Genomic DNA, 23197 nt, shown 5'->3' with positions numbered 1-23197 from the left:
TAAGGGAATGTTGGTTGATAATACATGATGAGAAATATTAAAAGAGAAAGGGGTTCACAATGGATAGTAAGGTATTAAAAGCACAATCCCAAACAATTCCAATAATAAAGGTAATGGGAGATTTTTGTGGGTTTTTCGGGCTATGTGGCCATGTTCTAGCAGAGTTTCTTTCTGACATTTTGCCAGCATTTGTGGCTGGCATCTTCAGAGAATGAAGGTGAAATGGGAGAAATGGGAGGTGTTTAATGAAATCAATATGGTGCCATAAGAAACTTTCATATGAACAGAAGTTTAAAAGGTATAAAAATGGACGAAGGTGCAGATCATCAAGGAAGAATATGCAAAGACGTCTGGCCTTATTTATAGAACGAAGGTCAGAACGACTTCAGAGTTAAAAGAGATTAAAAACAATAAAATATTTTTTCTCAGCTATCTGTGGAGCAAGAGTGGTAGGGCCACTGCATGGAGAAAAGGAAGAACTGCAAATGAATTACAGAGAGAAACTGCTTAGTGCCTTCTTTGTTTGTGTCTTCTACAAAAGGGAGAAACATTCTCAGTCTGGTGTAAATAGAATAAGTGATGCAGTTAGGGCTGCTGGGAGCAGGATCAGATCTGAGTGAGAATGTTTTTCCTTGGTGGTCCCCAGCTGTTCATCAGCAGATGCCCTATGATGAGTGGAGTCACTGGAGAGTGGAGAGTGCCTGTGGATCAGCTGGTTGGTTAGGAAGTAATAGAATCATAGAGTTGGAAGAGACCACAAGGGCCATCCAGTCCAACCCCTTGCCATGCAGGAAATCACAATCAAAGCATCCTGAACAGATGGCCATCCAGCTTCTGTTTAAAGACCTCCAAGGAGGGAGACTCCACCAAACTCTGAAGGAACGAGTGTTCCACTGTCGAACAGCCCTTACTGTCAGGACGTTCCTCCTAATGTTGAGGTGGAATCTCTTCCTGGAGCTTGCATCCATTGTTCTGGGTCCTAGTCTCTGGAGCAGCAGAAAACAAGCTTGCTCCCTCCTCAATATGACATCCCTCCAGGGCTATCTTATCACTTCTTAACTTTCTCTTCTCCAGACTAAACATCCCCAGCTCCCTAAGCCGTTCGTCATAGGGCATGGTTTCTAGACCCTTCATCATTTTAGTTTATTAACATCCTTTTTGAATTGTGGTGCCCAGAACTGGACACAGTGTTCCAGGTGGGCCTGACCAAAGCGGGATTCAATGGCACTATTACTTCCCTTGATCTAGACACTATACTTTTATTGATGCAGCCTAAAATTGCATTGGTTTTGTTAGCTGCCACATCACACTATTGAGTCATGTTTAACTTGTGGTCTACTTGGACTCGTAAATCCCTTTCACACGTAGTTTCATTCAGCCAGGTGTCCTCCATCCTCTATCTGTGCATTTCACTTTTCCACCCTAAGTGCAGTACCTTATTATTATTATTATTATTATTAACCTTTATTTATGAAGCGCTGTAAATTTACACAGCGCTGTACATACAATCTTTTTAGTTAGACGTACCTTACATTTCTCCCTGTCGAAGTTCATTTTGTTAGCTTTGGCCCAGCTTTTTAATTTATTAAGGTCATTTTGAATTTTGATCCTGTCCTCTGGGATATTAGCTACTCCTTCTAATTTGGTTTCATCTGCAAATGTGATAAGTATACCCCAATTCTGTCATCCAAGTCACTGATAAAGATGTTGAAGAGCACTGGGCCCAGGACAGAGCCCTGTGGGACCCCACTGGTCACTTCTCTCCAGGATGAAAAGGAGCCATTGTTGAGCACACTTTGGGTTCGGCGGGTGAACCAATTACAAATCCATGTAACAGTTACCTGTCTAGTCCACATTTTACAAGCTTGTTTGCAAGAATGTCATGGGGAACCTTGTCAATGGCCTTATTGAAATAAAGATATACTATATCCACAGCATTCCCTTCATCTAACAAGCTGGTAATTTTATATATATAAAAAAGAGATCAGATTAGTCTGGTTTGACTTGTTTCTCTGAAACCCATGTTGACTTTTTGTGATTATGGCATTGCCTTCTAGATGTTCACAGACTCTCTGTTTAATGATCTGCTCCAGAATCTTTCCTGGTATTGATGTCAGACTAACTGGACGATAATTGTTGGGATCCTCTTTTTCCCCCTTTTTGAAGATGGGAACAACGTTTGCCCTCCTCCAGTCTGCTGGCACTTCTCCTCCAGAAGTTCTCAGAGATTATTATCAATGGCTCTGATATTACATTTGTCAGTTCTTTTAATACTCTTGGATATAGTTCATCAGGTCCTGGAGACTTATATTCTTTTAGATTAACCAGATATTCCTATCTCTTTACTTATTCTCTGCTGAATTTGCCCTATTCTGTCCTCTGCTCCATTTTCCTCAAGTTGAGCACCCTTTGCCTTTTCTGAGAATGATAATGATTCATGTTGTCTCATATCATGCCATCGTTTAGTCATTTTGGCTGCTAGGGAGAGTTCAGGCATGATTTGCCCATGGAGCTGTTTACTGGTAATTTTGGCAATGCAGGGTTTCTATAGAGCAGTCCTCCATCACCACATTTCAAATTAGTTGATTCTCTTCCTGTAAGTTTTCTTCATTCTTCAGCTTTCATAAACATGCACAGAAATTGGAAATACAATGTCATAGTCAATTCTGACTGTTATTTAATGATATAATTTAAACTTGAGAATGTTGTCCAGTTCCTTCATAGTTGCCTTTCCACGTACTAGAATTCTTCTGATTTTTAAAGTACAATATCCATTTTAATTTATGACTGAGCCAAGGTATAGAAAGTCTTTGACCATTTTCCAGTTTTTTTATCCATTTTAAGTTGTGTTAATTATCTGTTGTCCTTATTTTTGTCAACTTGATGTTCAGCTATAACCCTGTTTTTGCGCATTCTTCTGTGACTTTCCTCAATAGTTGTTCCATGTCGTTGCCATTTTCTGTGTATCCCAAATTGTTGATCCGTATTCCTCCAATGTTTACTCCTCATTCCTGCAAGACTAATCCAGCTTTCTGTCAAGTGCAGCCTTGTCTGATCCTCTTGCCAAATGGAAACCATATTGTTTCTTTTTATTTTGTCCTTCCAGTGGCCTTTTGTCCCAAGTATAGGTTATGCATCAAGACAATAAAAGGTTGTGGCACAACCAGTCTATCATTTTTCACTCAGTATATGGCAAAAGCCTTTATTATAAAAATTTGAGAATCATTCTGCTTACGTGGGAGGGTAAAATAGTGCTCCAATAGGTACTGCAGTCCCTGGTATCTCCTTTCTTAGGGACTGGAATTTATATTGATCATTTCCAATCTGTGCACCATTGGTTTTTTCCCCCATATTTCTTGGCAGATTTTAGTAGGGATCTGAATGGATGCTCTCTATGTAAGGTGAAATTGATGTATTGGTTTATTTTTCCTAAGTGCTTTGGGGGAGACCTCTGTTTTGCTTTCTAAAACTGTAGGATTATTACCCGAGACACAATAGCCAAGATATCTCATAGCCATAAAAATATTTGTTGGAAATGCAATACTGAAGTTTGTACATGGATGTATTGCTGGTGGAAATGTTTCTACTTAATATGATTGAAGATGAAGACCTAGACAAAAGATATGGAAAATTACTATTTTATATGATTTGTGCAATAAAAAATATCAATAAAGAAATTCAAACAGGATTGGAAACCATGGATAAATTATTTGAGTAATGGAAAAGGGACACATGCTAGTATTATTTTTGACAATTCTTTAAACTTAATCGCAAACCACTTAAAGAAGTAAAAAGAGAAAATAATGGAATTGAATTTTTTTTGATAGGGTTATATTAAGATTGAAAAGGAGGCAAAAAGGGTTTATATTTACCAGTAACATACATGTGAAGTAAATTTTAATTTTAATTTGGGAAAAGAAAGTAATATTAATCTGATGTCTAGTACAGTGCATCCATGCCATGCGCAAACGCCCTGCGGGGAGGAGGACAATGGCGTGTGTGCCCACGCACAGCACCACCACATGCACACACTCCATTATGTCCTATGGGGCTTGGGCATAGGCGGATTTTCTCTTACGCAGGGTGATCCGGAAAGGATCCCTCACGTAAGGAGAGGGCCCACTGTATACGTAATGGATAAAGATAAAAGGAAGTAATATTGATGTAAATATGTACAAATAGCAGACATATAGTATTATGTATTTTAATATGTAGAAAAAACTTAATAAAAATATTTGTAAAAAATAAAAAAATAAAACTGTAGGCTCAATGAGAAAAGACTCTTCCTTGACTGAAATTGTCAACCTTTCATTTGTTTTATATATCTTCAGTGTATTGCATCCATAATCTTTTTTCTTAATCATACAATTTGTTCCCCTCTTGCTCCACACTTGTTTTAACATTCCCTTTGGTGTAGGTGTAGCCTTCCAGGGTCTCCTACTTTGCTAAAGTGCCCCCCTAGCCTTCCACAGTTGCCCACCCCTACTTTACAAGGCCTTTAAATTTAATAAATAAAGGCAGACTAGTACATACATATTGACAATGAGACGTTCAAATTGTGTATTGTTGTTATTTTTGCAAATGACTGGATTCAAATTTGTTAATCCTAAAACAGAAAATGTCACATGAGGGAGGGAGAAGGTAGTTTGAGATAGTTTATGAGGAGGTTACAGTGAAGATGCTTGGTCCCAGTTCCCAGAGAGAGAGAGAGAGAGAGAGAGAGAGAGAGATTAGTATGACACTGCTTGCCTTTGAGAAATCCACGCTGATACTTAATAATCAAAGCATTCTTTTCTAAGGGTTGATAGGCCAGCTAGTTAATTTAGAACAGATAATTAACATTTATGAGCACTGATGCCAAAGTGACTGGTCACTAGTTGCCCAGGTCTTCCATTTCCCTCTTGAAGATGAGGACAATATTGTCCATCGCCAATCTGCAATGACCTCTCCTGTTCTCCAAGAATTCTCAAAAATTATAGATACTGCACATGGCTTTTAAACCACAATTACACTGGCAAAGAAGTGGCTTGACGATACTCATTGCAGGATGCTACCTCTGACCTATAGCTGCCCTATGCCCCACCTGTCCCTTTTCATTCACAGGGAAAACCTGTGAATGACCTAGCAATTGTGTAATTCCACAAGTGTGAAATGTTGCTCTGGGGCTATTGTATGATTGCCAGACATGTGCTGTCAGTGTTCCCCTTTTCCCCATCCCCCAACTATTCCAAAGCATCCTGATTACTTTTTTAAAAAATCTAATTATTTTTATTATTGTTGTTTTACTTGTTAAGAGTTAATTCTGGGCTGCAGAGCTCCAGAATTGTGCAGAAAAAAGGGGAGAATCCCTAAAGGCATGCTGGGTAAGGCATAATGCAGGGAGGTGAGTTTAAGGGAAGAGCATGGGATGAGGGCAGCAGCCCCGGTTGTGTGATTGTGAGTGGTGCGGTGATGGCTGACTAAAAAGTACAAAGTTCCCCCCACCCCCTTTTTTTTTTTAGCAAGCATAACTGCTTCCAGAATGGGGCTGGAGCAGTAAAGCTCTACATTCGCATGTCTGTTTACTACTCTTAGATGCACTTCTTCCAGTTTAGAGACATGAATTCACTGAAAGCAAATAAGTGTTTCCCAATTTACATCTGGCAGAGATGTAAATTGCTGTCATAACTTTTCTCATGCCTGAAGAAGGGTGGAAAATATATTTACTGTTTTCCCCACACATTAATTGTGAGATAATTAAAATGTCTAGCCTCTCACACAGGGCAGACTTCACCCATTTCAACTGGGCGCTGTCCATTTAAACTTTGATGTTCTGGATATTTTTATTGCTTTTTTTTAAATTGCAAAACAGCTGTCATCTCACATTTCCCCTCTATCACTTCCTTGCTGTCCTTCAGGCAGCAAATGGTACCTACCTGCACTGGGATGGAGGGAGGGAGGAGAACTTCAACATCCTCGCTGTGATGGCCCTGATGGGAGTGGCTCAGGACGTCATTTCTGACATGCCAACAATGGGTCCTTCCAAAGTGGTATCTGCCCCTACTCATACTGCTGGGCACATTCTGGATCTGGTTTTCTGTGCTTGGTGAGGCAAGGGTGAGTTGGGAGTGAAGGAACTGCCTATAGTTCCATTGTCATAGACAGAACACTAGAAGACTCAAACCTCAGCAGAGATGGGTGACTTATTAAGATGTTCTGCCCCAAAGATCCAGATGGATTCCTGATAGTTCTTGGAAGTTTCATAATGCCTCAGTATGCAATTCTCTTGAAGTCTTGGTTGACCTCTGGAATGAAAAAATGGCCAGGACAGGGGCATGATCGCTCTTGAGTATCCTGTCTCACAGAGTGCAGCCCCCTGGTTTTCAAATAAAACAGGTGGGACAATGACTAGAGCATTGGAAGAAGACTTGGGTCCAAAACACACTGCAGAAATAATGCAGTTTGAGAGCACTTAAGCTGACCTTGCTCAGTGCTAGGGAATCCTAGGAACTAGTTTTGTGAGACATTTAGCCTTCGCTGCCAGGGAGCTCTGGTGGGAGCATAATTCCCTAGCACTGACCCAGGGCAGTTAAAGCACTATCAAACTGGATTACTTCTGTAGTGTGTTTTGGACCTCAGTTGAGGCCAATCAAACACAAAGCTTATCTGAGGATTTACTCTGGGATAATACAGGCAACAAAGAGAAATTTCATTCCTGCCTGCACTGATTCAAAGAACCAGCCAGTGCTTTGTTTAGGTGGTATGCCAAGCCGGAGTGGGTAAATCAAGGGGGGAAATGTGCACTCAGTATGGTGTAAGGCTGGTTAATACACCATGTGTTTTTGCAAGTCTGTGTTTACAAAACACAATACGTCAGGGGTAGGCAACCTGCGGCCCGCGGGCCAGATGCGGCCCAGTGAGGCCTTGGGACCGGCCCCAGCCCGGTCCTGCCGCCGATTGCCGCCGGGGCCTTGTGGGGCAATTGTCTATAGAAGCCTCAGAAACATGCATTTATCTTAACATTTTTTTTAAAAATCAGCAATTTTTTCTGCGTGTCCTCCATTTTTTAAATAAAAGTGTCCTCCATTTGAAAATTTTGTCCTACATTTGTCCCGGTTTATTTGTTTATTTAATTTTTTTTTAAATTATTTAATTATTTATTTTTTGGCTTTGGGCCCCCAGTTGTCTGAGGGACAGCAACCCGGCCCCCGGCTCAAAAAGGTTGCCTACCCCTGCAATACGTCATGACTTGTCATGTTTTGGAAACAGTCATAATATGTATGTGTAAATGATACACATGCAATACAGACAGGCAAGAAAAAAATGAGGACAGAACAGAAACCTTAAGCAAATAATACATATTGAAATTTAAGTCAAAATTCAGGGTGAGGGTAGGGAGTCATGGAATTGACTCTGCCTCATACTGACAGCCTAAGTACAAGTGTTGGTAATTACCTTTAAAGACCTTGATGGTTTGGGTCCAGATTACCTATAGAATCGCCTCTTCCCATATAATCCGCTCAGCACACTCAGGTCTTCTGGAGGACATTTACTCCAGTCAGCCAGGACTAGGTTGGCAACTGTCAGCCAGAGGACCTTTTCTTCAGCTACCCTAGATTGTGGAATGACCTGCCAGAAGAGATTTGACAGCTGAATACACTGTCTGAATTTAAAAGAGCACTAAAGACCAATTTCTTCTGGCAGGCTTATCAAGATGATTTTCAAATAGTGAATTTTGAATGATGAATTTAAACATGGATCATTTTAATATATGTATATCTTATTTGTCCTTTTAAATTGATATGTATTTTCACTGATGTGGTGTTTCTGTTAACTGTTGTTGTTCCCTGTCTCAAACCATGGGTAGAGGCAAGTAAGAAATAACAACAACCAACAATAACAACGATAGATAAAGATACTGACAACAATATAGAAACTCATTTAAGCACACCAAATACTAAAGAAGGATGGGACTGAATTAGGAAAGGAGGATTGAAAATTGTGCCCTGACAGAAACACAAGCTGCAGTAAATACAAAATTGCCACTAAACTTAAATGCTAATTTGAGAGGCAGCAGAAGAGAGTGGAAGGAATTGCCACAATCATTGTGCCTGGAGAATGCTGTTGAAATTCTTGACTTGGATTGGAAGTGAGAGCTGTTAATGAGTGAAGTCCAGTGACCTTCCTCCCCTCCCCACCTTGATGATGGTTTTGTGTGCCTTCAAGTCATTTCTGTCTTATAGCAATCCCTATCATGGAGTTTTCTTGGAAGATTTGTTCAGAGGAAATTTACCATTGCCTTTCCTCCAAATCTGAAAGCATGTGCTTTGCCCAGGATTACTGAGTGGGTTTCATGGCTGAGTGGGGAATTGCACCATAGTCTCCAAAGTCAAGTGCAACACTCAAACAACTATTCATAATTAGTACAATGTTGAGAATGCTATTTGTAATCAAACCCAGCTCTGTCAGTAAAACAAAGACAAAACATTATATGGGAAAACACATGTGTGTAAACAAAAGTAGAGCATTATATGATGTGAATTTAAAAACCTGTTCTAGAAGTCTCTGTATTGGATATGAGAAGCCAGTTACTGCTTTAGGCCCCATATGTATAAACCATTAAATATCCTATAAACCATTAAATATCCAATGGGAAAGCTCATCAGACTAGAGTAGACTACTGAATGATATACTGATGGATAACCATTCCTTTTCTATTCTTTAACGCCAATGCATGGGAAGCAGTACTTAGATAAAGAGGTGAAATCTGGATATATATATATATATTTGCACACTAAAAGCACTCCCCCATCCCACCCACTATGTACTTGACAATCTTTGAATAGGCCACAGATCCCAGTATCTGCTGTGTGGTCAAGCAGAGTATTCATTTGCTTGTAGTAAATGACTACAACCTGTTAAAACTTTCCATGCAACAGGCCTCTCACTGTGTGGGCAGAATGTTGTTTCATCTGAATCTGCATTTCCATCCTAACCTTGAAAATATTTTCCATAATGCATTTTTGTTCCATTTCAGTTTCAGAGTCCAGGTCCACAGGCACAATGGATATTTATCAAGAATAGCGGTATGTTGGGTTTGTTTGTTTTTGTTTTATCTGTTCAGATTTGTGTTTTACCCCTTTGCCTTTTTTCTGCAGTGCAGGGATCTTATGCTGGATCCCACTTCTCCCTTCCATCTTTGAGGCAGGGCTTAACTAAACTGTCAATTGAATTGTGCCAGCCCAAGTGGAAGAGCTAGACTCTTCCTCCTAGTTCCATCCTGTCTTGGCTTAGCAGGAATGTTTAGTAGCACACTTCCCTGCAGTGATAACAGATGTTTAGAAACATAGCATGTACACCCTGGTATTGCTAGGGACCTCCAACTTATGCAAAGCAATTATATTCTCTTCCTTTGGGGATGATGGAGAGGTTGAAACTTCCTTTTATTGATGCTCCTGTGGCTGGTCTGGTCTTGAGGAGTCTTTTCTCTAGAGATGGGGAATGACATCCCTAAGAACCCAGAAGGTAAGAAATTGGAGGCCTTTTTGCATTGGTCACATGAAATGCTGAGTTCACCTTGGGGGGGTAAATGAAGGATCTAGACAAAGGACAATAAAATCTCTGTGAAAAACACAAACCTCCTTTTGCCCTCTCAGTTCAGAAACACTGAGAGCCCTGTACAAATTAGGGAAACCACTCTAAAAAATCTGAATATAAGTATGGAAAGCCAGGGACTTACCTTTTTTCCCCTGTCAGGCTGGATCTCAAAGGTGACACATGAGTCTTAAGCATATTGTTACCAAACCTTTACTCAAATCATAATGTAAAAAAGTTAGAACAGATCCCACCAATGCAGACTGATGCTTGGTGTCCATGTCATCTGTCTGAACTAAGACATGCTTGTACCAGACACACTGCTTGTAGTTCCACCAAATTAATCCTCTTACTCTTTGACCATGAGCCATATGCTACCTGCCCATTACAGTGCACTCCCCATCCCCCTCAGGCTGGCATTGATGGTAATCAACACCCTCCTTGATTCTCAGGGAGCACCTTTCTGCCACCTCCTCTAGGAAAGGAAGGAGAAGCCATTGCAGATCCCTTAGATGAAACTTAGCCCAAGGAATTAGATCTATGCATGCCACCATCAACCCAACAATTTCACGAGCACCATTACTTCAACTGACCAGGGACTGTAATTGTTGACCTCCTTTCCTCCAGGAGGAACACTTTCTGTTGGATAATGTCTAGTATGGCACTCAGGTGCTGGATCCTCTTGGTTGGTTCTGAATGACTCTTCCCTGTTGATAACAAACCTATGAAACTCCAGACATTCAATGGTGATCCACTGATCTTCCATGGCCTTCAGGCATGAGGCTGACCAAATTAGCAGGTTGTCCAAATATGAGTGAAAATGTGCCCCTAGGACTCTCAAATGTGTCACCAGAACCACCTACACTTTTGTGAACATCCAAGGTGAAACCAGCAACCCAAATGGTAGGGTTTAGTATTGATAATGTTTCTTCAGGTGGATGAAGATGAGCATGGAATGCATAGGATGTGCAGATATGCCTCCAGAAGGTCCATAGATGCTAGGAATTCCCCTGCCTGAATTCCCCCTCCAGGATAATTCTGAGGGTCTTCATGTGGAACTTTCATAACAAAATGTATGGCCCTTCAATCGCTGTTCTTTAGAACCAAGAAAAGCATTGAGTATGATCCTAAAAATCTTTGATGGTTGGGAATGGAGCTGTGACCTTTATCTGAAGGAGATGGTCTACAGCATGCTGCATCCTCTGGTGCTTCTCCAGGGCTCTGAGCATCTGAGACCAAACAAACAAACCTAGAGCCTTCCAAATGCTGCTACCTCGACAGTGCTGGGTACAGTGTCCTCAATGGTGGAAATTTGTAGAGCAGCCACTTGGGCCACTTATTGATCCTTTATCAGATATTTTAAAAATGACAAGTTTACTTCTGCAGATGTGTCTTTCGATAGCTGTGTCTTGCAGCATGGGTATAATGTTAATCATGAGTAGTCATGTGGTGATCACATGTGTAGGTCCCAGCATAAGGATTCACTCCCCACACAGCAAGATACTGGAACAGTAGTACAGTGGACCCTTGTTATACACTGGGGTTTGGTTCCAAGATCCCCTGTGTATAACAAAATCCGTGGGTACTCAAGTCCCATTAAATATAATGACATAGCAAAATGGTGTCCCTTATAAAAAATGGAAAATCAAGGTTTGATATTTGAAATTAATACGTTTTTTGAACATTTTCAAACCATGGATGCTTGAATCTGTGTATAAAAATCCGCATATAAGAAGGGCTGACTGTACTTACCATGAAGGTTCCTTTTCTGCAGTGGTGGGATAGGAATCCTTCTCACCCTTTGTTAGTTTCTTAATGTTGTCTAGTTGTTGACTTTTGTCAGTTTAACTCCGGAGCTTGTTAACTGTCACTGGGAGTGAGAAGGGTTTCGGGGTGGTGAAGCTTGATTGTTAAGTCCTACCTCAAAGACAGAAGGAGGGGGAATGAGACCCAGTGTAAGGATTCCCTCCCCATCAATGCAGAAAAGAAACCTTCATGGTGAGTACCAATGTTCCATTCTCAGTTCCATAACCAAGTTCATCTGTACACTCCCATCCTATTCTAGTGAAGGAAGGAGAAAATGGAAACTGGGCTGCTGTCTTGGACAAATTTAAATAAGACTGGGATAAATTGTCACAATGTTATATTTACATTTTAAAAGTTTATGATACCCTTACTTTAATACATTTACCCTAAAAGGGGGATGAACTATATTTACACTTACATCCATTTTAAGTACATGTTTAAATTTGCATTACATTACTACACTAAAATTCTTACCGCAACGAAGGGGAAAAAAACTTCCGTCATATTTTCACCCTCTGTTCGTATCCACATTTTTAATCTGGGAGAGAACAAAAGCACTAGAAGAAATCATTTTCTTACCCCTGTACTGAAAAGGAATGACACCAGAAATACCCCACAAGAGGAAGTCATAATTTTATATACGTGATTCATGGAAAGGGAATTTTGTGCGTGTTACCCACCCTAAATGTAAGGTACTGCACTTAGGGCGGAAAAATGAAATGCACAGATATAGGATGGGCGACACCTGGCTGAATGAAACTACATATGAAAGAGATCTGGGAGTCCAAGCAGACCACAAGTAGAACATGAGTCAACAGTGCAATGCAGCAGCTAAAAAGGCCAATGCAATTTTAGGCTGTATCAATAAAAGTATAGTTTCTAGATCAAGGGAAGTAATAGTGCCACTCTATTCTGCTTTGGTCAGGCCCCACCTGGAATATTGTGTCCAGTTCTGGGCACCACAATTTAAAAAGGATGTGGAGAAACTGGAGCATGTCCAAAGGAGAGCGACTAAAATGGTGAAGGGTCTGGAAGCCATGACCTATGAGGAACAACTTTGGGAGCTGGGGGTGTTTAGGTTAAGAGGTGATATGATAGCCCTGTTTAAATACTTGAAAGGATGTCATATTGAGGAGGGAGTAAGCTTGTTTTCTGCTGCTCCAGAGACTAGGACCTGGAACAATGGATGCAAGCTGCAGCAAAAGAGATTCTGCCTCAACATTAGGAAGAACCTCCTGACATTAAGGGCTGTTTGACAGTGGAACACACTCCCTCGGAGAGTAATGGAGACTCCCTCCTTGGAGGATTTTAACTAAATGCTGGATGGCCATCTGTTGGGGATGCTTTGATTGTGAGTTCCTTCATGGCAGGGGGTTGGACTGGATGGCCCCTGTGGTCTCTTCCAACTCTGTTATTCTATGATTCTATGATTTTATGTCAGAGCATCCCAAACATATCCTCCCACAAAGATCTAATGGGAAAAATTGAGCCATCTCCAGGACCATATAGCATATATTTTAAGTCACCCTATCTCAAGCATATTCTCCTGATTTGGTCTAGCTGTTTATGTATGATGTGTTATCACAAAAAAAACTTCATTTTATTTATATAGATAAATATATAATTATATACTTAATTTAATATTGTATATTTATGTAGATAATTTAATATTTTACTAAAATAGGGATGGAAGAATATTCCAGTTTTACAAAAAATGACCAAAAGCATGTTTCTTGACTGTCAAGAAATCCTGATGCCAAGAAAATGTAATTGACCAAGTTTTTTTGAAATTTGAGGCTTTTTGTATGCCAAATTTGCACATGCCTGTTTTGTACAGAAAACAGCATTTTTCTACAAATACTATTTTCTGCACAGAATAGAATCAGAATCATAGAGATGGAAGAGACCTGAAGGGCCATCCAGTCCAACCCTCTGCCATGGAGGAACACAGAATCAAAGCATCCCTGACAGATGGCCATCCAGCCTCTGTTGAAAAACCTCCAAAAAAGGAGACTCCACCAAACTTTGAGGCAATATGTTTCTAACATAGAAATATGCAGTTTTCTGTCCATAAGAGCAACAGAATTTTACATAGTCTCAAGTCTTAAACTTACATAGAATACATTTCAAACTTGCAACATGAATGAATTATCACAATTAATCACTGCATTCTTCAGGACAAAAATAGTGAATAATCACATCTCTATCCTGAGCCAGCATGATGTAGTGGTTTGAGCACTGGACTACAAATTTGGAGACAAGGATCTGAATCCCCACTTAACCATGGAAACTCACTGGGTGACCTTGGGCAAGTCACACTGTCAGCCTCAGAGGAAGGCAAAGGTAACCCCCCTCTGAATAAATCTTGCCAATAAAGCCCCCTGATAGGTGGGTTGACCTTCGGATCACCATAAGTCAGAAACAACTTGAAGGCACATGACATTAAAACTGTAATCTTGCATATGTACCACCAAAAACACAATTTAATAATATAGAGAGTTCTATCCCCTAGGGAAAAAATAATGATTTTCTTTTTTAAATCCAAGTTGAGCATACCTGTCTGCAATTGTTAACAAAAAATTTAAAAATTGACCAAAAGTACACTTGTCAAGATACCGACAAACAATAATATTACCTACAAATGTTCCAGCTCATTATAAATCCTGTTCATTATTGCTTGGCACCTTTCTTTCTCCTCTTTCTTCTCATCTGCTTAGTCTCTTTCTTATACTCGTCTCACTTCTTTGATAGTCACCTTCCTCTCATGTTGGCAGTGATGTTTTGTTGCTAGCCATCTGAGGTGCCCTTTTTGCTATCCCAGTGATGGCGAACCCTTGAGAAACCGAGTGCCCAAACTGCAACCCAAAACCCACTTATTTATTGCCAAGTCTCATGTTCCTCTTGCTTTCTAGTAATGAACTCCGGTGAACTCTGTGCTGGAGCATGGTGCACATGCCCAAAGAGAAGGCTACAAAAAACATTACTTAGGACTCTCTATGGTGTGGTATGGGAGCAGGTAAATGGAGGCATGACACCATGAGCTATTGCACCAGGTGATGCCAACCCTAATGCTCTACAGCCTTCATTCCTCATGCACATGCTGCACTGTTGTCCTTCCCTCCCTCCTGTTCTATGTTGCATGGCTCCCCACCACAAGTAGCCACCACAAAATGAGAGAGTTTGTTGAGGATGACAGGTAAGGCACTGAAATGGATGAAATGAAAACAGTGAATGTAACAAATGACAATGATCCCACTGTTTATAATTCCCTGGAAAAATGCCATAAAAATTATTTTACCTTTTATTGGAAAAAAAACCTGCTGTAATTTTTAAAGGAACATAGAGGCTTTACAGACTGCCCCAATAGAGCGGCATCCCACTGCCCCTTTCAGCACCAGATCAGGTCTGTGGCAATCGCATGCCGCAGCCCTGATCTAGCACTTTGCTGGCTCTAAAAGAAACGGCAAAATGCCAATCCTTTAAGAACCATCAGAAAGGTGCCCTTGCCACATTGGCGGAACTTTTCAGCGCTCCTTTGGGCGTGCATCATATAAACACTGTGCACTATGACACCACCCACCGTGCGGTCAGGTGAGTGGAGTGAAGCTGGCATGGGGGTGGCATGAGGGCGTGTGTCATCCAAATGCCATGTTCCCACACCACCCTCACGCCAGTGCTTCAAGCCACTCTGTACAGCCCCATAGTTAATGTTATTATATCAGTGCACTGTTTCTGGTCTCTGAGTAGAACCATGCCCTTTGATTTGCCGCTGAGACCTTTTTTCTTGTCCTGCTGCTGGGGGAAACACACTGAATGGTAGCATCCTAACATTGGAATGTTCTTCTCCAAGAGGTAAACCTGGTAACAACTTTACTATAATTTTGACACTAGGCTAATGCCTATTTGTTTACCCTGCAATTTACAGTGGGTTACCTCTGCTGTGGATTAATGAAATGAGTAATTTGTTTATCTATATCTATCCATATATACATATACAGTGGACCCTAGTTATACGCTGGGTTTTGGTTCCAAGATCTCCCGTAGATAACAAAATCCATGGATGCTCAAGTCCCATTAAATATAATGACATAGCAAAATGGTGTCCCTTATAAAAAATGGAAAATCAATATTTGAAATTTATACTTTTTTTTTTTAACATTTTCAAACCGTGGATGCTTGAATCCGTGTATAAAAAGTCTGTGTATAAGAAGGGCCAACTGTACATTCCTGTAATTGTTAGTTTACTGTTGAATGTTTTGGACTGTATTACCCATTCTGGATTAAAAAACCTAAAGTCTGGATATGAATGGAAATAATGAACCAGCCAACTAGCGCATGTTGTGTAGAGGGGCTGGCATGCTCCAGCAGGTGCAAGATTTTCATGCCTAGTACTGGCAGATCTTATGAGTAAACACTGTCCTGGTATCCTACACTAGATCATGAGACCAGAAGTAGATGTTAGAAATATTTCTGCAGCTGCTGCTGGGAAATCACCATATTTTTCTCCTCCACAAACATTGCCTATCTAAACAGAAACTATAGGAATGTCTTTTGAAGGACATTAAACATGCACTCTGTTGTCTCTCAGGAGCTGACTTGAATGGTTAGCCTCCTTAATGCACATGGAAGTTCATACAGTGCTCATGTATGTGCACTATGAGAATGATCATACTGGCTTTTAATGAAATAGACAACCAACTAACCCCTTCTTTTTCCTAATCCATAGAAAACTGTAAGTGAAGTTCCCAGCTGGTCATTTCTGATGGCAAAGCTTCTGTGAATAATCAGCTTCCTAGAAAGGCTGCCACCGTTTTCTCTTGTTCTTTCACTTCTTTTATAGGTTTACTTACCATCTATCTCTTTTATAAATTCACCTCCACAACACAAGTTGTTCATTTGTTGTTATTTTTCTAAGATTGTGTCTTTGTGGCTTATAAACTGATGGCTTTCTCTGGGATTTTTTGCATTCCAGATCGCTCAATTGTCTACAAGAAAGCCATTGGAATTAAAAGGAAGGATGGAACAATGGATGTCAATGATTTGAAATGCTCCATCCCAATCCACTGTGATGGTTTCTACGTGTTATTCCTGGAGGGAAGTATTAGCCTGAAAGGGGAAAAGGACTCACAGATTCTCAAGGTCTACCATCAGCCCACAGAGCACTTCTTGACCGTTAATTGCAGTGGCCAGAAGACAAAAGTAAAAGAAATTACAGTCCGCGAGTTTCGTTCTAAGGATGAGATCTTTTTAAAATATGATGATTCTAATGACAAGGCAAATATTGACACCTCCCAACAGGACCTGAAACTGAGTCTCATCATGTTAACTCCTCCTTCATATTGTTATTCCAAAAAGTAGAAAGCAATATAATGAATTCACAGTGGACTTAGGCACTTGGGCAGTGATATGCAATGACACACTTATTTGAGACACTTGATGTGTATTAGAAGAAATATTCTCTGGGCTAACTAGTGTAAATCAGCTAATAACAGAGAAATGAACCCTGAAATTCTGCAGTTTGTTTCATGTCAGTTGCATGGCGCTACTTTTTTCTTTGCTCAAACCAAGCCTATTTCCCAGTTTATAAGCCATTAGAGCTCTCTTTCTTTCTTTCTTTCTTTCTTTCCTTCCTTCCTTCCTTCCTTCTCTCTCTCTCTCTGCATGGGTGAAAATAAAATGATACTGTCTCTCCTCCAAAGTGGTCTTGTTCACTGGCTAAAGTAATAAATAAAATTCTGAATATCTTTCAGAGATGCTGTGACAGAAACATAAGGGCGGGTTACACACCGCCATTAAAGTACGTGCAGAGCTTCCGCACCTCCCTAACCCTAATACGTGCTCTGTGCATAAAAAATGACGGCGGCCGTTTCAGACGGCCACCGCCATGAGGATGTCACGGCCGTGCCGCCTCTATACGGGGTGGCGCGGACGTGATGTCCTCGCTCCGCACCAGGGCACCTAGTGCACCCTTAGTGCAGACCAGGTAGGAGCTCCATTTCGGAGCTCCTTCCTGGTTTGCGGCACCGCTTTGTGTCGCTGGGCGCAGCCTTCAGACGGCTGCGCCCAGCAAAGCAAGGGAGAAAGGGGCCAAGCGGCCCCTTTCTCCTTCTCCCCACCGCCACGGGGTGTCTTTGGGGCTTGAAGCCCCAAGGACACCCCTTTTCAGGCTGCGGGGAAGCGGCGTTTTGCTGCTTCCCCGCAGCCTGAAAAGCGGCAGATCGGGGCCTCAGCGGCTGCCGTTCTAACAGCTGAGACCCCGATACACCGGGGAAAGGGGCAGGTGCAGCCCGCCCCAAATAGGCGGTCTGTAACCCGCCATAGAATGATTGTTAGGGATACAGCAGGGGAAATTGGGATATTTTCCACTTTCCTAAGAAGTCTCATGTATTGTATCTACTGTAGCCTTGTCAGATTCTAAGGGTTTCACTGAGATTCTCATTTCATATTGACACCTAAATATTTTGCAAGTCTGACCCTTATCAAGGAAATATGCTTCTGGAATATCCTGCTACTGAGAAAATATGAAACTTTTCTGTTAAGTCCTAAGCCATGGCTATGGATGAAAAAACTACTATGAGAATGATGGTTAAAGTTAATATTACATTGAAGGAAAGAAAGAAGGAGTGGTCACTAGCTCTGTAAAACAGTAAAGGGAAAACAAAGCATAAAAATACGTAAAGTCATGTAAACAATGAGCTGGCAAATGAACGAATGAGCCTTGGGAAATTATCCTTTGCTATCTAATATTGGTGATAGCTATGAAGGGGAAATCCCACCGTGTGCGTTCTCAAATGAAACTTGAAAGCACAATCTTTGTCATTGCACTTCCTTCAAAGAGCAGCCATGAGGACTTCTGTCTAAGTCCAGGAAAGGGAGGAAAGTGGGTTTTAACCTTTTCTCTTGCTATGATTTTCATGAAGAGAAATTGTCCTTTCTGTGCTGATGTTTGCCTTGTTTAGTTGGGGGGGGGGAGGACCCCAATACATGCACATATTAGGGAGGGGAAAAACATATTTTTCTGTAGTTGTGGAGTGGGAGTTTATCAGAAAAATGTCACAGAAGCAAGATTCCTAAACTTGAGTGCTTCTTTTCACACTCCTGGTATTTGTGAAAGTTAAGAGAGAGGAAATGCATTCATGCATAGACTTCTGTTTATCCAAACTCTGTTTCTATCGACATCTGTTGTCTTTGGGAGTGAATCTACTATTATCTCTGTGAAATGAATACTCTGCCTATGAGCCATGATAAAAAGGACTTCTAGGTATAAAATAGACTTCTAGGTACATAGTAACATTTTTTTTTCTGAGTGAGATGACTATGAGTAAGACTATGGCAAAGTACAGATGGCCCCAGACAGGTTGTCTGCCGGCAGCCTATTTCCCTCTAGAGGGAAGCCGCAGCCACCAAGCCTCTGGAGGCTTCCCTCTGGAGTAAAAAGAACCCAGTATTTTTTGAGCTTATGAGTTTGGAACATAATTTTGAGATTTACTACTTTTTTCTTTAGCCACTCATGGCTACAATATTCTTTAGCCAGCTACTATATTCTTTACTTAGAGACCTATAGCTAATATTTTGACAGATGATAAATGCGTAGCAAGACTGTAGATCGCCTTCCTTCATGCTGTCTCCTTTGTCTATTTTCGTCTCTCCCCTTTGCAGGATCCTAACTCCAAATTCACTTTTTCCTCCTCTTCTAGAATTTTTTGCCTGGGAAACTGCCTGGGAAGAAAACCTTTTCTCCCTTATGCAGAAAAAAAAATATGTGCAGAAAATAACGTCTTCTGTGCAGAAGTATGTTTTCTGTGGAGAAAATATTATTTTCTGTGCAGAAAAAAGCCTTGTCTGCAGAAAATCATGCCTTCTGTACAGAAAATGCCATTTTCTATGCAATTCACCAAATAAGTTCTCTTTTTCAAGGGGGAAAAAAAATACCAAACTGGCTTTCTTGCCATGGGGAGACAACTGGTAAAATTTATTCATTCTTGTCTGTGATAAAGAAGTCTATGGAATTTACATCCCAACAGTTGCCTACTACAGAACTAGGTTGTTTTCATGACTTCTTTTCTGAATTAAAGAGGTTATTTGTCACAAGAGAAAATAATTAGTTCTTTGTTTTATCCAGACTTTACACTTTCCAAAATACCAGGACTTCTGTGGCACAAAGTTGCCATGTCCTTTATGAGGCAGTTTCTGTGGGTAAAAATCAGAGTCACTGTTTGAGGAGGCTACTCCAAGTAACTGGCCACTTGGCAAGCAATTTTCAACTAATATGAGGGAGGGATCAGAATAAAAATGTCAGCCACTAGTTCCCAAGAGCACTGGACTCTCCAGAGGTGTCACTAAGGAGTGCAGGGGATGGTGACTACACTGGGTGACAACCCAGGGATTGGGGCAACTCTGGGCAAGCAGGAAAGGGCACCACCTCCCTTTCCCACTTACCCAGCAGCCACACCAGACCCTAAATGAGCCCTCTGGAGGCTGCAGCATTGCCTTCCTCAGCAGCAGAGGTTGCTGGGGTGGTGGTGCCTTCAGGGTCCAGTGTGGCTGCTCAGCCATGCCAGATCCTGAATGGATGCTTCAGAGGCTATAGTGCCGCCCCATCAACAGTGGTCTTGGCCGAAAGGTGGGTGGCCATGGGAGAAGACAAGCAGTCCCCCCCCCCCCCACCCCCACATCAGGTGACATCAACCTTATTGATGCCATTGAAACTGGCTACACATGTTGACATTTTCTCTTCTGAAGAATTAGTAAACCTTCAAGAATCCTGTTTTCTTTTGTGCTTGATCACCATACTTTGAATCATTGCAGTGTAATTTCTTATAGCTAACACATGTAAATGTTGATCATTAAACTAAATCCAAGTTCCAAAATACAAATGGCTCAAGCATGGCATAACCTTCTCCCTTCTCTCCCCCCCCCCTCCAAATGGTAGTTTTCTGTAAACAAAAATCTTTACTAATTACGTAGCATATAGTCGTGTGAGTGCACAATAGCCAATAATTTAAACATTAATTGACTGGTATGAGTCTTTGATTTTGAGAATTAAAATTGGCTTTTTAAATTGTGTTATGTTTCAAAAAAGCTTTGGCTTCTTTATAAATCATATTTTGTTCAATTTTGTTCAATTGTATAATGCCTCAAGGGCCCTTAGCTGACTGAGAACTGATGAAATTTTTTGGTAATAATAAATAAGCAATACCTCAGGGTGATCGTAAGTCAGACTTGAAGGCACACAACAACAACAACAACAACAATAACAACAACAACAACAACAGCACAGGTCAGAAACTCTGCAGGAGCCTGGATACTGACTCATCTTAATCTTGATAATATCTCTGTGTTTATTGTGTCCCTTTAGATAAGATGTGACCTTTAGTCTCACTTTCCCTTGGGGATTTCCTTTGAGATAATGTTTCTTTTTCAGCTGCCATACACTTTCAGACAACTATCATCTTGCCTTGCCCAGCTCACATAATAAAAACCATAGAAAGAGATAAGGGTATGCCTCGCTCTCAATGTATGTCAGATTTAACATAGGACAGGGTTCTCCTCCACCTTTCATAGTTGTTCAGAAGAGGACATTTCAGCAGATGTTGTTTGCCTAACAAACTGCCTTCTGAAATGCCCTAGTCTAGACAACCATTAAGACTGGAAGAGCCCTGTCCTCTCTTGCATCTGCTCACACTGGAGAGTGGGATGTAGTGGGGGCAGCTCAGCATCTGTATTTCTCTGAAAGTCAGAATCTTAAAGGAGAATCTGTTTGTTTTGTGAATCTCTTGAGAAAAACCTAACCTTTCTCTCTTCCTCTTCTTTCTCTTAGAAATGTCAGTGATCAAAGAATATGCCCTTTAGGACAAGATTTTTTCAAGTAGAAATACTCTATAAAGCAAAGGTTTACCTTGGATCAGAAATTACTGTTGACTTAAGATTTTTAATTGCTTTAAATGCAAATATACAGTCAGAGAACAAGTAGAGGCAAGCAGATGATAGTATCACAAAATCATAAAGTTGGAAGAGACAAAACAAGTGACTGAGTGCATCCCCTACCTTGCATGAATACACAACTAAATCACTCTTGACACATCTATTTAGAAATGTCCAAAGAAGGAGAATTCGCTACCATCTGAAAGTGCCTTCCACTGTCAAACAGCTGCTACAGTCAATAAATTCTTCCTAATGTTTAAGAACAGATGACCACACACTCAGAAAGAAGAGATGTAGTAGTGATGGGTGACTTTGACTATCCTAATATTTGCAGGAAGTGAAACTCAGCCAAATCCTCAAGTTCTAGCAAATTCTTCACTTGCCTTGGAGACAGTTTCATTGTCCAAAAGGTGGAAGAGGCAACAAGGAGATCAGCTATTTTGGATCTGATCCTAACCAACAGTCAGAAATATTTTAAAACAGCTAACCACATGCTTTTAGGACTTATTTCTCAGTGTGAGGATTTAGGATTGCAATTGATGATACTGATGTATATAAATTGTGAAGCCTTGTTATTTTACAGACACTCAGATTAGATGAAGAACTTGCAATTTCTGCTTTAGTCCTACTTCTATTTTTGCCCTCAGTTCAAGGACGGCTTTGAGGCAGATGAGGTTTTTTAAAAAAAGGAAGAGAAGACAAGGAACTGAAGCAGGAAAAGTGTGAATGAGGGCTCTGAAGAAACTTTATAGCAGGAGTGATGATCATGTGGCCAAATGTTGCTGACTGCAACTCTAGGCATTTTGCTTCACTGGACAGGACTCACTGGAGTTGCAGTCCAATAACATCTACTGTATAAGGCCACACAGTTATTTATACCATTTTACAGTATGTAAATTATGAAAGTATGCTACGAAGGAAGGGAGAATGGAGTGTTAGGGACAGTGATCATGAGACCTGAAATGCAGTGACCTGTGGAATTAATGGGTATTAAAGATGGGAGGAGGAATTCAAGATGGGAGGAGGAATGAAGGGGAAGATAAGAACACAGCAAAATTAACACATAGCAATGGTGGCAGAAAGAAAGGATGAGGCGAAGAGAGAGACAAGTGGCCAGAGGAATACTGGGTCCAGAACAGGATCTTATCAACTGTGATTCCTGCTGCCATTGCTGCTCCATTAACTGATAATCCTTAAACTGGATATGGAAAGAACCGAGTTTCATATATCAAATTGAGTTAACAGATGAGTACTTTGATTGCAGGATTCTAGCAAATTCGGTTATTCCTATCAATCTATATTAGACTTCTCATGAAGTACTACATACAAAGGTGGGCAGAACTGGAGACAATTACTATGAAAGGGGGAAATGGTTCTCTGAGAGGCAGGGCTGGATACACTTCCAGTTGTAGGATAAGTTGTTTTATGACAATGCAGAATATTTTATTTTTATGTTATATATTAGAGTGCAGCACACTCTAAAAATGAAAGCTTCATTGATTAAAAAAAAGCGGTTCTTGTGACAGTTCCCTTTGTCCCTGCCCAAGTTTCTGCTCTCGGGGAGTTTCATTTCAAAGCAGCTGCTGGGCTATAAACCAAATGAAAGTTCCTCTGTTACATCACTTTTACTGGCTTTCTGCCTTCTCTTATGGATCATGATGAAATCTGAACTCCACCCATTTTTAAATAAAGTGATCTCTAGGCATATAAGTATATTTTATATGGCCAAGGCTTCAGGCTACTGAAGAAAGGGGTTTAGCATTGTCCTGTGGTGAGCTGCTGTAATATGGAGGCAATGGCTTTCAGAGAGAGGGCCACACTTCATGATGATCCCAACAACTCAAGAAGGAGCTGGGTCACCCCCTGCCTTGTAGCATGCTTCGCTATCGTGGTG

General features: G+C 40.8%; 1 protein-coding gene across 5 annotated transcripts in view; it reads left to right on the top strand.

Moving 5' to 3' along the window:
• Nucleotides 1-17082, top strand: part of LOC121927996 — a 28691-nt gene extending 11609 nt beyond the window's left edge. For all 5 annotated transcript variants that reach the window (XM_042462151.1, XM_042462154.1, XM_042462152.1 and 2 more), the window contains 2 exons: nucleotides 9017-9065; nucleotides 16352-17082. In XM_042462151.1, the coding sequence (XP_042318085.1) occupies nucleotides 9017-9065; nucleotides 16352-16737 (435 nt within the window). In that variant the 3' untranslated portion in view covers nucleotides 16738-17082. The remainder of the gene's footprint in view (nucleotides 1-9016; nucleotides 9066-16351) is intronic.
• The last annotated feature ends 6115 nt before the right edge of the window (nucleotides 17083-23197 follow it).

This window comes from Sceloporus undulatus, chromosome 4 (assembly GCF_019175285.1).
Source record: "Sceloporus undulatus isolate JIND9_A2432 ecotype Alabama chromosome 4, SceUnd_v1.1, whole genome shotgun sequence".
NCBI classification, from domain to species: domain Eukaryota; kingdom Metazoa; phylum Chordata; class Lepidosauria; order Squamata; family Phrynosomatidae; genus Sceloporus; species Sceloporus undulatus.
The sequence above is the reverse complement of the archived record's forward strand: the minus strand, read 5'-3'. Positions and strand labels throughout refer to the sequence as shown.